This window comes from Dreissena polymorpha, chromosome 4 (assembly GCF_020536995.1).
Source record: "Dreissena polymorpha isolate Duluth1 chromosome 4, UMN_Dpol_1.0, whole genome shotgun sequence".
Taxonomy (NCBI): Eukaryota; Metazoa; Mollusca; class Bivalvia; order Myida; family Dreissenidae; genus Dreissena; species Dreissena polymorpha.
Window position 1 is genome coordinate 58,347,641 of NC_068358.1, and position 18,156 is coordinate 58,365,796.

At 32.1% G+C, this 18,156-nt stretch overlaps 1 protein-coding gene and 1 long non-coding RNA gene across 3 annotated transcripts in view; both read left to right on the top strand.

Annotated features, from left to right (window-relative positions):
• Window positions 1-18,156, top strand: part of LOC127875935 (uncharacterized) — a 94,791-nt gene that overhangs the window by 36,899 nt on the left and 39,736 nt on the right. The gene's annotated exons all lie outside the window — the stretch shown is intronic.
• On the top strand, window positions 5,819-10,526 carry LOC127875934 (uncharacterized). 2 transcript variants are annotated; one of them, XM_052420694.1, is made up of 2 exons: window positions 5,819-5,869; window positions 9,958-10,526. In XM_052420694.1, exons 1-2 carry the CDS (start codon window positions 5,839-5,841, stop codon window positions 10,329-10,331), a joined length of 405 nt encoding a protein of 134 aa, XP_052276654.1. In that variant the 5' UTR covers window positions 5,819-5,838; the 3' UTR covers window positions 10,332-10,526. The 2 variants fall into 2 exon arrangements, with proteins under 2 accessions (XP_052276654.1, XP_052276653.1); XM_052420693.1 differs by having other exon boundaries at window positions 5,841-5,977.

Consider the following 18,156-nt stretch of genomic DNA (forward strand, 5'->3'; position numbering starts at 1 on the left):
TTTTGCTTGTGTGAAGGGACAAACGTCAACACAAATACAAATACAAAACACGAACAAAACCCAATGTCGTTTGCATAAGCAAAAATATTACGTAGACTTTCTTAACGGATTATTTTTATCTTTTATTTTGCGCTATAAACTATGATAATGTAGATTGTATTTGGGTTCTTGTTATAAAATGATGACAATAAGTCCAATGGTGTTGGTTTCTTTTTTGTTATAATTGTTCAGGATACAATATTATCAAAAACACATACACTACAATATGCAATCTAATTGTAGACATAAACTTTGCCACACAAACTACTTGTAGAGCAAAAAATCAATCCAATCTTTCATTTGAAATCCGAACTCGTTTTTATTTATCCATACGTTGCTAAAAGTAATTTAAATGTCATAATACGGTTATATAATTATTTAAGACTTTTTTAAAGACACAGTGTATTGAAAAAAGCAAATGCTCATTAAAACAATACCACTTATATGTACAATGGCGTTTAAGATTTGTGGCGATTTTTTTTATAACGGAAAACATGTTTACATTGAAGCTCACACACCTAATTTCACAGTTATAAAAAGTGTATGAGCATCATGTAATAATTTAATTTAATTATACTTTACATGTACATATTAAGGACGTTTTTCTTAGACACAATTCGTTCAAAAACAATTGCTCAAAAAAACAACTATTTCTAACCAGTGGTAAAGAAATTTCTCAGAGGAGCATTATGCATTTAAGTCCTCGAACATTTCACAATGAAAAAATGCTTATGGACGTCATTTATTTGGCATTTATGATTGTATATTATACGGCAAGCATTGATGTGTTGCGTCAGGCACACAAAACCAACCTCAACAAAAAAGCCAGGAGCTTTTCAATCGGATTACTTTAAAATGAAGATTGCCGCACCTGTTTTGAATAAATTATAACAAGGTTTCAATTTTATAACGGATTAGAATGCTCTATTGTGTTCTCGCCCGTCTTCAGGGCGTTTGATAATGGATGTTCTTCGGCATGAGTTCTTCTTTATCCTTCATTATGCTGTTGATATTGTTACTCTTAAAACGCACCACGGAGAGTAAATTTTTATTAAAATAACAAAATTGCTTAAAATATACATAAACCTTAGATTTAAGTGGTATTTGTTGTGGCTTTGATTTTATTGCATTTTGACGTTATTTGAATATACGTTTTCCATTGCAACAAAACAGGTGATTATGCAAATTAGGCTGGATTTGTTGAAATATGGATTTTGGTGTAACCCAGCATGAAAAAACGATTTTGTTGCATAGGATGAATGATTAAATGTATTAATAGAAAACCACCCACATTACTGTTCTTGTATACTATTTTTATAGTAAAGACATTTTAAAAGTGATTAAATAGTATAAGGTCCGTTTCCCAGTAGTAGAAAGATGTTCAGATAGAGGATTTAATAAATTATCAGATAAACTGCAAAAAATAATCTTACAATAAATGACACTACTGTGTCGTGGTTTTAGTTAAATCACAATAAAGTCAAGCAATGCCTCACGTTGAAGTCGACACCATCCGAAAACAAAAGATATACATTGGTAAGAAAAAGTGACAATATTAATTGTTTTTGAATATATTGACCATGCTTGCATTCACAAAAATAACTATTTCAACTTATTTTTTTGTATATACCTATGTGAGTTTATTAATTGTTTAATCTCTTAAAATTATATTTTATAGTGTTTTCTTAGTTTATACATTTAAATTATACAGGTCTTTCCATCATGTGACTAGATCGATCTACGTCTTCATGGAAAACAAAACATACATTATGCCCACCACCCCGCTTGCAAATTAAACCACATACACCACAAGGCTGATTCTCTTAACTTTTCACATATTGATAATCCATGTGTTTATGTCTCTTTACAAAGAGCGTGAAATAGTTTTTTGTATACGCGTAGTTACTATACTTTCCCTTCAAAAACTGCCTTGAACACATTCATTACGTTGCACACCTGCATTTACTAGAATTATATATGTTATATACGTTCCAGCTACATGAACTAGATATACATTTAACATAAAAACGGTCGTGTTTACACACTTTGATGATGTAGTGATTGTGGTGGTGTATTTACACACTTTGATTTTGTGGTCAGAGGCGTATTTAGGTGGGGGGGCTAGGGGGCTAAAGCCCCCCCCCCCCCAGCTGGCTGGCTAGATATGATTTAAAAAAAAATGAGCCCCTTACAGTTCCAATCCACTTGTGTATTTCCTGTCATATGCCCCTAATAAGGCCATTAACAGCTGTCAATTTGTATGATTAGCCCCCAGGCATGTGTACAGACGATCTAACCTTCGCCAGCTAAACTGCACGCCTCATTGACTGTAAGTGATAAACTGCGCTATTTGATTGGCTGAAGGAGATACATTCAACTTATGAAATTCATCGATACATTTAGCGATAGGTAAATGTTTACAAATGGCTGCCACATGGGACTTGTGAAAAACAATATCCTCCAATTACCTTCAGTCGAGCGGTTAAGGAAACAACTAAAATAATTTCTGAATGAATTCAAACATTGCCGCAATAAACGATGTACCTAAAAAGATTTATTTCATTCCTGTAAAATCCATGTCAAAATTGTTTATTTAGAGCGTGTTTGACCACACAAAGCCGATAGTTCCATACACATCCGCAAATGACATACACTTCGCGCGTTGTTTACCTTGAGTCGAGAGGTAACATCCGGAAAGCGAGAGTACTCGATTGCAATAGACATGAGGTCAACAAAACTTCGAAAATTCGATTCACTGTCCAAAATTAAAGAAACCGAAAGATTAATTTTACTTTTTTTATAACTTTTATTTACCATTTAACATGTTTCTGTTTTAACGGTCGATCTTCTTTTGAGCAACATTGACATGAAAAAGTGCTCAAGAACTGAAAAAAATTACATCGTTCGCAATTTGTTCCAATACAATTTCGGCATATATATAACTATTAAAAGATTTGATAAAATTATCAATAAATCGGGACAGGGTTTACCCACTGAACATGTGGATATCGGCATGTCTCATATTTTCGCGATGTGCGCGCACAGATTGTTCCATGCAACAATTTCTGGGAATCGTGAAAAAGTAAACGAATTTTCTTTAAAATATATCAAATACTTGAAATTATGTTATTACACTAGCGCAGTGGTCTGCAATTTATGCGCAAGTTTAATGAAGAGTACCGAAAAAATGCACGGAAAAGGCATAAATTTGGACTATTTCAGTTGAAGTAAGATTTTTAATGCAATGAAACTGTTGTTTTTTCTTATTTTAGTCGTGTCTATAATTATTTTCAAGCGTTGTAATGTTATTAAAACAAAATACTGGTTTGATAGACATTTGATTAACCCCTGTGTGTCTGTCTGTCCGAAACTGGTGATTGTGGTGGTGTATTTACACACTTTGATTTTGTGGTTATTGTGGTGTTGTATTTACACAATTTAATTTGTGGTGATTGTGGTGGTGTATTTACACACTCAGACGTTGTGGTGATTGTAAAACTTTTACAATCTTTTGATTCGGAAACTATTGATGACCATTAACACACAAAGCCGTTCCTTACGCAGCCCTTTTATGTTTTTCAAACAAAGCAAGAGATATCCACTTACAATTTTGCACATTGGTTTAAAATATTGTTTACGAAGTTTAATTAAGTTATGGATCACGTGTATTTTTTCATTTAGTTGCACGTGCAAATGGAAAAATGCGAACACCATTGGTTTTGCACATTATTATTTTCGTATGACATTCTGATCGCAATGTCATATTTGTTCTAATTTCTTTTTCAAAAGCATGTGCATAAAAGCAGCAATGGAGTTGTGTTTTTTTTTCCGATGTATGTGTGATGTTCGTGATGTCACTTCTTTGCATTAATATGGTTTTCATCGCGTTATTGTCCGTGATTATACTGTTGTTACTGCTGCTGTTAGTCTTGTCTATCCTGCTTCCGTTGTTTTGAAGTAGGCCTAGCTTTTTTGTACGACACATCACAATTAAAAGTGTGGTCTATATTATGACGTTACCGTATGTGTTTTAGTGATGATCAGGGAAATAATCAAAATAGCGCTGCTACGAGTGTGTCTATCCAATTCTTTTTTTTGACATGCTGAACACGGTGTTAAGACACGACCTTTAACCCTTTGTAGCCTATTATAATTTGAATCGACTCGTATTAGCGAACGGATGAATAATCCGGTGTTCAGCTGATATGATTTAAGATGAGGTCTCGATGATAATATGTCGATGTCATTAGAGCAATGAGCTGAAGATACGTGATACTGTCAAACAGGAATGGATACTTATTTAATGTTTGTTTGATTGATATAAACTGTTTATTGATATTAATTGAAAGAACATATTTTTAGATTGTTTCATTATTTTAAAATTTATTTTATGTTAAAGTGATATTTCTCGATGCAAGATAATTTATTGAAGCTTTGATCAAAGCGAATAGCACACTAAAATATAATCAGGACCATGCGATTTATACCGACTTAAGGCTGAAAATCAAACGCAGTATATTTCTGAATCGTGGCCTCCTATGACTTATTAAAAAAACTGTTAAGCACGAGGTCGTTGAACAGACAGACATATCCAAGTCAGAAGCTATAGTCTCTGAAGTATAATTTTGAGCCGTGCTATTAATGTGTATGTTCACACTCAAATTCAACGTTTCAATATGCGAAAATATCTAATTTTCTGACAAAAGTATAATAAATGCAACACCGTAAGGTCACTGTAATATCTGCATGACGTTCATGCGTCATGCGTTTATGCGTGTTTTGATTCATCGAAGTAGATCCTATCGATGGTGCACTTTATTTATCTTTTATCATGGTAGTCAGAAAGCTGAAATATCTGTATGGCCTTGCACTATAGAGATGGTAAAAACTAATGTGTACTGAACAGAATTGGCGTGAAATAAACAGATGTAGTTAACATTAAAAACCACAACTGCACAAAAAGATACTTTTTCTTTCAAGGAATACAAGGGAGAACACTGCAAAAAGGTTTTATGTGAATCGTGTGCATTATTTTTCCTGTTCGCTGCCATAACGTATAGATTTACCAGTCAACTCATTCGGTACATTTCGACTTGGGACATTATTTCGCAATACTGTTCATAGAATTAGTTTGCAATGCGAAATACTGTTTAGACTTTCCGGGCAGTAAAGTTGCATATTGGCATTATATCGGCGGAACTGAAACCATTTACCAGCATTAAAAATTCAAACAAAAATTACATCATACATTTTTTTATGAAAAAGACAATTTTGGAAAAATATATGCTTATAAATGTTCATTAATCAAAAAGCCACCAAAGCGATGCTTAACAACGTAAATATTATATTTATACAGTTGTATGTATTATTTAACGTTTAAAGAACACCATTACTTTAATAATAGTGTTGATGTTAAAATTAATATTTTGCATGAATAGACTTCTATGCACACGGATAAATATTTAATAGATCGGTTTTGCAACAACATATAAAAAAGATTCTTGAACGAATTTGTATTTTTAATCAATAAGGAGATAACCTGTGGAGGAATTCAACACATAATTTTGTTCACACTTCATGAAGTGTTATATATCCATTAAGCTATTAAATAAAATATATGTAGTTTTTAAGCAAAATACATTTTTTCCACAAGTCTTTTTCAATATTATTGCAATTATTTTGGAACCCGATGTCTTTGCTAGTATATTCAATTGTATACGGCTTGCGTGTCATCATAGCAGAACATTTGTGAACAAAAAACAAATATTGGATGAAACACCAAGCGGCTGAGACAGGGGAATGGGCAGCAGTCAAAAACAAAGTTTAAACAGTTGAGTCGTTGAAAGGCGCTCGCAGAAGTCGCGCTGACTTATCATGGATTATATCAAGAGTTTTTGGTTTAATTTATTGTTTGTCACAGTTCTGTATTTTTCAAGAGGTAAGTTTATGCACATTTTAAGGATGTATACATTTCTAAAATTTCGTTTATGATTAAATGATTATATATTTATGTATTTATTTATTTGTTTTAAATTTTATTATATTATTACATTTATTATATTACTGATATTTATTTATTATAATAATAATAATAATAATAATAATAATAATAATAATAATAATAATAATAATAATAATAATAATAATAATAATAAATATTATTATAATTATTATTATTATTATTATAATTATTATTTATTTTAAAAGTATGCTAGGGCATTGTAAGAAAACTCTACTAGGATCAAAGTGCAGTTTTTTACGATGGTAACGCTTGCAAACACCGTCCAAAATTACCAAGGCGGCCCCATTTAAAAAACTTACGAATTTTTTAATCGGTGGTCTATTAAAAAATAATATTACCCCAAAACAATTAGGGATTCGAATTCCTACACATTGATAAAATATGGTCAAGTATACCTGTTAAGCTGTTTATTATAGTATAGAATCCTTTTTGACCAAGAATATTTTTAACGTCCGATTATTTAATTACAATTTGTTATTCCATTTGAAACAACAAGAAACCCTTATCAAACAACTTGATATAATAGCATTTTGTTTATGTTAAGAATTTCATTCCATTCGGTCGACGGCTTTCACACTGGTGTTAAACCGCTAACGAAGAACACAGCTTTTTTTTCTTAACTGTGCAATAAAAAACGGCCAACTTGTTCAATATAATTTTTTAATACATAAACATATATTTAAGCTAAAAAAGGGTCAATTCGTTTCGATCTTTTTTTGTCTGCATGAAACTGGTATTAAAATGGATAAAAGATAGAGTGTCACAGTATTTTTACGACAGCAATCGTATTAAATACGTTAATTATTAGTCGCTGCTCGCTATGATGCGATAATCACACTCGGGTAATTCTGGACATATTCGGGTGATTGTTGCTAAGTGACGAGCAGAAACTTATCATAAAACTCGTATCGATAGGGCGACGTTATTTGTCATTTTCATTCTTCAGAGAACTCTACTTAGTGAGAAAAGAGACTCGTTAATATTGCATAGATTCTGTACGTACGGTTGAACAGAATGATTTATTTATTTAAGACATTTTACATATTGTTTTACAGTTTCACGATTTTTACCTTTACCATACGATAAAATAATCAACATTATAAGGCGTTGATGTGAATTTCATTAATATTAAGATCATGTACAGAGCGGTATCTTTACTACAAGACATTAACTAATAGTCCTATTGTCATAATATCTGATGATGTTAAAAATATTAAATTATTTATATTATGTAATTTCATGATATTGAACTTTATCCCGAAAATTATAATTGGATTCAATCTGTGAAACATATATTAATTTATACACTAAGTTTCGGCGAGGCATGTTTTATCCAGGGAGTATGAGACGTTCATTGTTTAATATCCATTGTAAAACAACGCATATCTGATAGATTCGTTCAGAATTGGATACTGAGTTACAACAAACGACACGGGGTAAAAACTACTGCATGTACGAAAACTTTAGATTTAGGCCTTATCTCAATGTTGTTTTGGTAAATCGACAAAATTGTAAAAAATTGTTTCAGATTCACAAATTTTTGTGAGGAAACAGTAATTATAAATATTTACCATGCTCTAAAATATCCATTATATGCATCTTTTGAGGATTTAAAAACCTGAAAATTATAAAGCGTTGCAACGCGAAACGTTCGAATAATTTGCATTGTTTGAATCGTTTTTTGATACTATGAGGATTGTATATATAAAGTAAAAAAATACCTTGAGATTGTTTTGAGAGCGGATGATCTAGTGGATAGAGCAGTAGATTTTTGCTCCATGGCTCCAGGGGTCAGTGGTTCGAACCCCGTTGGGGGTCACTTTTTTAAATTCTTTAATTGTATTCTTGTTTTTTTACTGGAGATTTTTAGACCCAATGTTAACATTTATCAATATAAAGCATTTAATGACACACTTCAATACATGCCAAAATATGTGAAAAGGCCCTTTTAAGAGTATCTGCTCACAGACTTGAAGTTGAAGCAAGTCTGAAAAGACACCGTATGAAAATAGAAAATGTAATCACTGTAACGTTCTCGAAGATGAGTTATATCTTTTACTCAAATATCCACTGGTGAATAGACTTAGAAAACAATATAAACTTACATTTTATTTGAATCACACAAATATGATAACATGCATCGAACTCTTACAAAATAACAACGCAAACACAATTACAAGTCTTGCAACATGTATTTTTTAGCAGCTTAATTGAGAAATTAAGAAATATATATATATATTAAAAATATCTGTTCATTTTTAAAATGCATGTCTTTAGAGTTCTTTCATTGTTAATTTTAAATTTATATTGCATAAAATAGTAAATGTATATGCCTGTATAGTATTGACCACTGTTGAGTACATTTTTTATTATATGTATGTATGTGCTTAAAACCTAATGTTTGATAAAATAAAACCTAAAACCTATTAAAATTACAAATATTTTCGTCCAGTTTATATCATTGACTTACACATTCATCAGGCTCCGTCCATTTATTGTTTCATTATCCTTAAGAAAATGTGGAAGTAGCAACCATATTGAGTACACACATGATAATAAAAAGGCATTTGATATGTTTAGGTCTTTTTGTGTCATGTTAACTTGAGCTTGTATTTCCAAGCAGGCGCAAAACGGGTAGAGTTTCGTCAGTCTTTTAACTAAGTTGTTTTAAACGGAATCCTTTAGTTAACTTAATAATTTGTCGCAGTTTGGTCAGAGGAAAGTATAAAAGCGTCGGGCTGAAAATTAATTTAATCTCCAAAACTTACATTCTGGAAATTCTGAGTCGCCATTAATATTTAGACGTAGCTCGTCACATAACAGCAGTGCATTAGCATGTATATATAAGAATTAAAACATAGACGTAGCTCGTCACATAACAGCCGTACATTAACATGTATATATAAGAATTAAAACATAGACGTAGCTCGTCACATAACAGCAGTGCATTAGCATGTATATATAAGAATTAAAACATAGACGTAGCTCGTCACATAACAGCAGTACATTAGCATGTATATATAAGAATTACAAAAAATATTTGTTTTTGGTATATGAGAATAGGACCATTTTTTAAATATAAGACAAATCGTGTTACTTATATCACTTGTTTTAGGGTTGTTTTAATGAACGTCTATACAACGATACCGATTCTGCTTTTAGCACGGTAATAAAAACACGATTATTAGGTCATAAGAATTGCCGCACGAAAAATAACATAAGTATCTTAACTAAGGTTTAACAAACACGTAAAATAATCATTTCCACCAGATGATACTCAAGATTTCCTTGGAATTGTGCAAGTGTTTTTTTTTATTATATTGTTTGTATTATACTAGTTTCGAGTGAAGATGTTAATCACAAGAAATACATTTGAATTGAGAGGCTGTCAATAACACTTTTCAATTGCAGGTTTAAAATCATGGTAGCAATATTGGTTCATTAAAATGGGAAATCGTCGATAATTTTACAAACACACACACACACATAACATTTGTTTTCGTTACAAACAAACTTAATAGTAGGTACGAAACTTGTATGTTACTTTTACTGTAAAACTTGTTAAATAAATGGTAAATTTATTTCCAATTTCAAATGATTAACAGCTCATAGACATACCACAAAAGCCTGTCTATATGACTATTAGAAAATAAGCATATTGTCTTGAAAGACTTGCTTGCATTTCAAGAAGGTGTTAACAAAATTAATTTCTTTTATTCGATGAAAATAACTAAAGCAGACAGGTCCATACTACAATTTGGCCAACTATTTAAATATTTCGTTAATGTGTTTATTCTTCTTGTTACATAGTTCCTCGTTAATGGAACTTTCAGATCGTAAGGACATATATACACATTTTGAAATATTTCTGAATATTGTGCTCTCTTTCTGTATAGGAGCCGCACAATCATGGGCAGACGAGAGCACGGAAAGGGGCGAATCTGTCGACTTAGATGACGCAGATCAACTGGCGGGTTATGAATATCCAGAGAGCTGGGACGATATGGAGGACGCAAGGCTCATATCTTTGCTGAAGCGAGGTACATTTGGTGTCCGGTTAAATGACGGCTACAGGAGATTCCCTAGGCTCAAGGAACACATCATACCTTTCTATTCTTACGGCAATGACTTCGGTTTTATGGGCAGAAACAAACCATCGTTGGTGACAATGCCGAAACCGCACTACGGTTACAGTCCCTGGAACCCGGCGAATGGTAACCATGGAAACCGTTTTCTGGTTCGTGGACGTGACTGGAAATCGTTGAAATAGATGAACTGTATCGTTTCATTTTACATTTCTTAACTACGAAATGAAACAAAATGTTAAACTAAACATGTGCGTTAAGTTGTTTTATTGTATGAATATTGATGGCATAAGAATACGTTATACAACAAAACAGTTTATCTAACATTTCAATAAACAATATCATATGTCGTTGTCTATTGCATGTATGCTACGTTTTGTCTAAATATAAATACAATTTATTGAAAACGACCACGATCGATTTTGTTTGTATTTTACTAACAAAATAGATTCTGTTTACAATTCTTATTCATTTTCATGAAACTGGCCATACAGTGATTAGTATTACTTTAGTCAAATCAGATAGTTTCTGATGCTACAAAATTCGTCTGTGAGGAATACAAATCGGTGTAGTCGTAGTTCTGGTTCTTAACGTATTTTCACATGGAAAATATGGCTTTGACAAGAAAGCTTTTCACTTTTCAAAAAGTTATTTTTGAGGTGTTTTGTAACAGTATTGCTCATTTCTTGGCAGTATCAAAAGCACTGATTACAAGTCTCACACATGGGTTCTTGCAAGATTTATTTTCTATAAGAAATAATCCCCAGACTTCCTGTTTGTAGCAGAGCTTAATTACGAAGACACAAATTGAAATGGTTTATTCAATGAAACAGAAGATTTCTTTGTAACAAATGCCAGTCGATACAAAACGCCTTGTCAACCAATATAAGTTGATATTTAAGGTGAATAATCAACTTTTTTCTTAATCATCACATACACCATGCGTCTATCAACCGTAAGGTGAGAGAAATGTTACGAACAAAGCCCCGAACATGCGTTTGCAGAAAATATTAATTTTCCTTCTAGAATGCATCAACGATTCTGTATTTCAACTCAAGTAAACATATAGATTTCCTTTATAGTCTACCAAATATAATTGATCACAGTGTTGCTAGCCTTTTTTTTTTTCCCTCCTGCAACGTTTTCGTTATTTCCAACGACATCAACCATTGTCGTTTATCAGATCATGTCTACAAACAGAAATACACAATGTTAATTAAAGGTTACTAATGCTTTATCTATTTGAAAATTGAATTCTACTAGTTTCGTTATATGTATTTATGGCCTTTTTTATTCTTCGATCAATTGTGTATGCATCCGTTTTTGTCCAGTAATACATTACATATCAACATTTTAAAAACAAATTATTTGCGTCAAGATTCAAATAAGAACCGATTTCTACTATGTTCAGATATCGTATTACCCTTTAAATGACAGTATAGAAAATAAATACACATTATTATATGTACATGCACAATGCAATAAATAATAGGCTCTAAACAAAAAAGGATTTTCATCTTAAACTTCAAAAGTATTCATTTGAATGAAAACTTAGTTAACAAAACTTTAACGTTATATTAGCTGTTAGAATATATTTATAGTAAAATAGTTTGATTGTCTGATAAAATCATGGAGAAACGTTCCTTTAAACATACGTGTACATCGTAGACTGGGTCAAATAGACGCACCCTAAAAAATCGTGTACTGAGTTTGATGACGTCGTGGCGTGGTAATGGAATGTGCATCCTATAAATGATTTCAATTTGTGTGAACATTTGTTTATTTCTAATAAAAATGTGATGTTTTACTTGAATTTCGTATATACCGTATAGGACAGAAGGATTAAAAAACATAAAAAATGAAATATTAACTGTGTGTTCTGTAGTCAGAGGCCTTGATAAAATGTTTTGACTTACGGACTATAGCTTGGAAACGTCTAGCGGTCCGTAAATGCACTTTATTGTAATTATGTGCAACTGTTTCACATGGAATATCCAGGTAAAACAGTCGCAAATATTTGAAACTTAAGATACTTTACGGACTAATAACCGTTTTTAGTAATACTTACTTGATTATGCGTCACTAGAAAAGTGTGTCATTAAAAAGTGTCATTTAATACGATGCTTTTGAGTTTCCATAGCATCGGACGCTGGGAGAAAATGATATGGAAGAAGAAAATGTTAACCTGGATTCTGGTGTTTGAATAAAGAAATCACCATTTATGTTTATAGGCCAAGTTTTCGATCTTCAGGTTTGGTCTAGTTTTATCAAGTGGGGGATAAACTTTCCACAGACGCAGTAAACTTCCTCGCTATCGTGTATGCCCTCATCATTCTATAGGTTTCCCATTGAATAAAGTCCACTGGTCTTTCCCCTTTCCTTTGTAATGCATGTTTTCCTTCTCCTTCTCATTCTGCAGTGTTATGTCCATGAACGATGAATCTGTTATTACTTCGATAGCGATGCACCCTTAGGTTGGGAGAAAGTGATTCTGAATAAACACCTTTCCAATCTTTCAAACTATCACCCTGCAACAACATGTGATGCTTTTTTCACCTTTTTTTTCTTCAGCGCATTAGGTTTTACTACGCTTATACGCTCTTTCCATCGTTGAAGGAATCCAGTTTATCAGCAGTCACCTATAGGTTTAAAGATACATTTTTCCCCGAATATTTTCACAATTGCTCCACCAAACTCCTTGAGTTTATTATTTAATATTCCTTATCAAAGCTGTGCCAAGCCCTCTACAAGAAAATGCTCCTCTTCAAGAGAAAGCAATTTATTATCGATTTCCAGTTGAATTGGGTAAATATGCCATTTTACTCGATTTCGCCGAGTCTTAATCGACATTCAAACAGCAAGGCTGCCTTTCTTATTGTTTTAGTCTTGACACTCTGAAGCCTTTGATTTGGACGTCTGTGGTATACTTTCAATACTTCGCACAGTGTTTTTTAAGGTTCAAACGAAAACATATTTACCTTTTTTCCTATATGTCTGTTTGGAAATTTGGGGGTGATCTTCACGATTTTAAAGACAACTGATTGCACGAGCTAAAACTTTGGCCTGTTTTTTTTAAATTGTATTTAATATTCTTGTTCTGAATCACACCACCGCAGTAGATCAACTGAATGAAAAAGGACAATCACAAAAGAAACGCACTGATTTTCATAAGAATTGAGTTTTAATTGTATTGTAATGCAAAATATTCATAACAGAAAGCAAAATAACAACTCGAGACGGGCATCCAAGTGAAACAAACCTTACAACAATTTTCGATCACAACATCGAAATACATGGCGGCGTCCATCCGGTGATTGGGTTTTGCAGATTTTTAACATGGTTTTGCTATTTCACTGAGCACGAGGTTAGATTAACGGATGATTTATGTATTTATTTCGCGTTTATATCGTTTTATCGTGTTATTACCCGTTTTTCATCATAATTGTCATCTCATCGGCCACGAAAATCTTGCCGTATAACTTGAACAATATTCGGACACGCACGTGTGAATGTTGCTTATTACTTTACGCCATAACAAAGTACTCGATCTTTTAAGCGTATACGAATTCAAAGATATAACCGATAGTCCGATACATATTATCATGCGCATTTAGATTTTTTAGCCAAAAATCATAGTAACAAAAAAGAGGAATCGAACTCGCGATGTAGAAGTATTTCTTTATTTTTAAATTAGTTTATACTATTAATTAATTAAGTAATTAATATCAATTAAACAGATTAAGAGCATTTACAAACATATTAGTCTTTTTTAAAATAGCCCGAAATTCAACGAACATTTCAAAATAAACGGTGAACTAAACGCGTTTTCCGTAAATTCATTAATTAATCATAATTCGAAATTAAATCTACACATAGCTTTCAAAGTAAAATGGGCAGACACCCTAAATAGCTCAAACTGAGGAAGAAACTTACCATAAACGCGTGTCAAGCTTCATTTTAATATCATTATTTCTATTATTCTTTATTTCATACCGGTCATTCTGGAACAGAAACAAAATTCAGTGCCACCAATAATCTTTCATATCTAATTTATGGGTTTTGGATATATATCATTGCATCTTAGGTTTGAATTTAGGAATCGTTGTTTGATTTTACAATTTGGTATAATGGAAAACATTATTTTTTTATAATTTACTCTGCATGCGCATATTAGTAAAATTGTAGTTAATTTTAGTTCTTAATGAGATTAATACGATGAGTTCAACTTCAAGTGAGGTGAGAGAATTCATTTATATTGCCGGAATCACAAATAACACACAACTATTTACCGCGATATGAACATATATTTTTTAAACAGTAATTAATCTAAGGTTAACAGCTTAAATTATTGTCCAAACAAATCATTTTGGTGAGACGTAAGAACAGAACTGTGAGTACGTAAACGGATATTGTGTGAGTTAAAGAAGCATATCAACAATATTAACACGCCCAAATTAATATGCTTAACATTGAACAGACAATAATATTAAGTCAATGATTTGTTGAAATTGTATATAAATGTTAACAATTCAAAGGTGATTTATGGAACATGTTTGCGAAATCCATTTTCTTCAAATCCTTTGTAACACATTCTTAGATGTACATAAATGACATGATGATGTATCCTTGCGCATTCATACACAAATGTACATCACATCTTGAAGAACTAAATTTGCATAACACCAAAGGGTTTCCAGTGTAGTTATCTAAAGCAATTAACCGAGTCCATCCGTACATGCGTTTGAACCTTTAAACGTTTGCATATTTACGCTTGTTCTATGGAAAGTGTACTCATTTCCCTGCAATCAACGTCATCCAATTATTTAATAAATTGTCTGCGCAATTTATGAAATAAACAAACGTATAAAGAGAAACACGTTTCCAATAACTGCTAGTCATGCGTAATTAACTTTATTGATGTGCTGTGTTTTATTAACTTTTCACAAATGGAACACCATTAAACACAAACGTTGGGAGTGTCAATAAATGAAATACAACATTAAACCGGAAATTTGCGAGGTGAAATGTTGATAACAGATCCAATATCGCATCATATAATGGGGCGTTTTATTGAAGCCTGTTCAATGATCGTGTTATATATGGTTTATCATGTCCTTTTCACGGCATCTATGTTTCAATTCAATTTGTAAAAGCGCGTCATTTTGTCATGTAACCAACAAACCTTGCAAACAATCAATAGTTACAGAATGGACAGACGATGAAGAAACACGAGGGATGAAATTTGACGACGCTTTTCTTCGTAAAATCATGGCAACGTTAGTAAACGCATTAAGCACGTGTACTTACGCGTTTCTTCGTAAAATAATGGCAACGTTAATACACGCATTAAGCACTTGTACTGAGATGTTATACCTCAATGATTATGTTGACATTTATCTGTGTTGGACACTCACAAGTTTAGTCATCAAGAATATGTTTTAAATATAGTTGATGTTTTGCATATGATAGCATTTTTTACTATAAAATGTAAAGCCGAAGGTGTATGAGTGTATTTTAAAATGTTCCATTATACTATTTCAAGCAAACTTCTGGGAATTATTTGAAAAAGATTATTCAATTAGTCTTAGTCCTGTGCCTTATTAGCATGTACCGACTGCAGAGGCTAATGTTCGACTACAATTTACTCGCATGCATTAAACACGCTTTTCACCCAGTTTGTTTCTTCAACAAAAACAGAATTTCGGATAAACACTTTGTTTTAAATTGTATGGTTGAAATTCATATAAATAATAAAAGATGACAGCTCTTAACCAACCATTTCATCGACTTTTATCGAGACAACTGAAGCTATATTTTAAAATGATAAAACCCACGTTGACAACTGAGACTTGTTTATTACGATTCTCTTTAATATTTGATTCTTTATATCACAAATATTTTCAGAAATACTGAGCATTAGTGTTTCCGTGGAAAACAAATACAAATTATATTAACAATTAAATGAGATTATTATTTCCCCCGAAAACAATATTGATACGCATCGTATGCCAACTTGAATGCACATGCACATTAGTTAAAGCAACACACCTTATTTGGCATAATAAATTATGTATCAATAAGAAAACAAATTTATCTATGCCAATTAGAATATATGTGGTGGTCACAAGGTAGAAATCCGTCTTTTTTTGCGCTTTAAGACTTAAAAATAATCGCGTTTGTCAAATATGAATGGACGTATACGTCTAGAAATCCTACTTTCGTTTTAAAAGCGGTACCGTTTGAAAAATAATAAATTACTTGCTAACTAGGTTATAGATTTAATGACAATTTTGCACACTTTCAAATTGCATATATATGTATTGATTAACATGTATTTCATTTCAAAGTCAGAGGCAATGTGTGAGGCTTTAATTGTTTCTATATTCAATTATATAAAAATGTTTCGATTATGTCCAACTAAAACAACATTTAATCATGTTTGATAATGTGATCGAAGAGATTCTATGTTACGGGTCATAGCCGGATATTTTATATCAACCAATCTGTATTACAAAATTCACAAATTATTATTTTCATGCGACCAATCAGTAATTTCTAATGTATGTAAATTTACCAAAGAAGCTCTTGTTCGAAGAAAAACGATTCTAAATAATACTGTTCAATAAATTTCATTGCCGCATATACAGTTAATTAACATTTGTATTCTTATATGTATATTTTATGTTATGTACTGGTATGTTGTTACAGACCAATTTACGTGACAGAAAAAAATTGTTTACTATAGTGAGAGGACGATGTACTTGTGTATAAGTATGAATAAACTGTCAGGTAATCAGGCTTTCTGTCTGTCACAAATTGGGATGGGCTTTGAGAATTTGAGTATATTGACATTATTGAAGCAGTATGTAACACGTTTTATTATATAATTGTTTGTGTTTGTACGTCTATTAATACATGCCTCGTTGTTCGTGAATGTGGACGAACTCTATTGAGAGTTACATAGTTTGTTTATTTTACAAAATATGTATGTTCATCATTGAATAAATGGGATCAACAAACAATGCCATTATTCATATTGTATTATGTTTGAGTACCATCTATTAAATAGTATAAACTATTTAATACCCAATTGTGGAAGAGGAAAAGTTTTATAGGTTATGTAACAGGGTTATTTTGTGCAATCTGAGACTTGTTTATTACGGTTCTCTTTAATATTTTATTCCTTATATCACAAATATTTTCAGAAATTATGAACACTGATGTTGCCGTCGAACACAGGATAGGTCCGTATCGGCACTTCTTTCGGGAGTATTGGCCCGCGGACCAATGCTTTCGAAGGTGTGCCTTTGCGGCTCCGTGGCGTGTACACTCGTGTACAGACATGCTCAAATCAATATCGGAAAAATATCGAAGTTTCTTTTTAAAGTAAGGAATTTTATATTTTAAAATGAATATTTTTATCCTGTGAATATCTGGACCGGTGGTTGGTATTTCACTTGAATAGACTGTGTTTTGTTAAGAGTTTTCGAGGAGTGCAAAATAAGGGGTTCCAAATGAAAACACTTTAGTTTCGCAATGTTCAGTGTCTACTTCTTCAATCGAAACCCATAACTTGATGTAATTTCATGATGGGGAAGGATTGTTTAAACTACATTTTATGAAATAACACTAAGTCATTTTACAAAACTACGGCTAAAGCTTTTTATTATCTTGAAATTGACCTACGTCGAAAAGCATTGAAAAAACTGTTTGATCTATGGCGTGATCACAGCTTGATTCTTTATTTTAATATTTGATGTCTTTTTGTACTAGCATCTTTGGTCTTTGGTCGTATAGGCAATTGACCGTTCGCTTCAAACAAACTAGCGGATACGAATTTCTCTCCAGATAATGTTTTGGAGTTTCATTTCCTACATATTAAAACAAATATTTGATTTTGTTGCTTGAATCATGATTTATCTCAAATAAGTGAATTAGTCACATAATCCTTTTTCATACGGTTCACAAACAACGTCTATTTCGTAGTGAAGAAATATCTTTCCCTGTCAA

What these genes read in the sequence shown, in the direction of transcription:
- LOC127875934 (XM_052420693.1), top strand. Translation starts at nt 5,914, where the DNA reads ATGGATTATATCAAGAGTTTTTGGTTTAATTTATTGTTTGTCACAGTT. An exon ending in AGTTCTGTATTTTTCAAGAG is followed by an intron (nt 5,978 to 9,957) that starts GTAAGTTTATGC and finishes CTTTCTGTATAG; the next exon opens with GAGCCGCACAATCATGGGCA.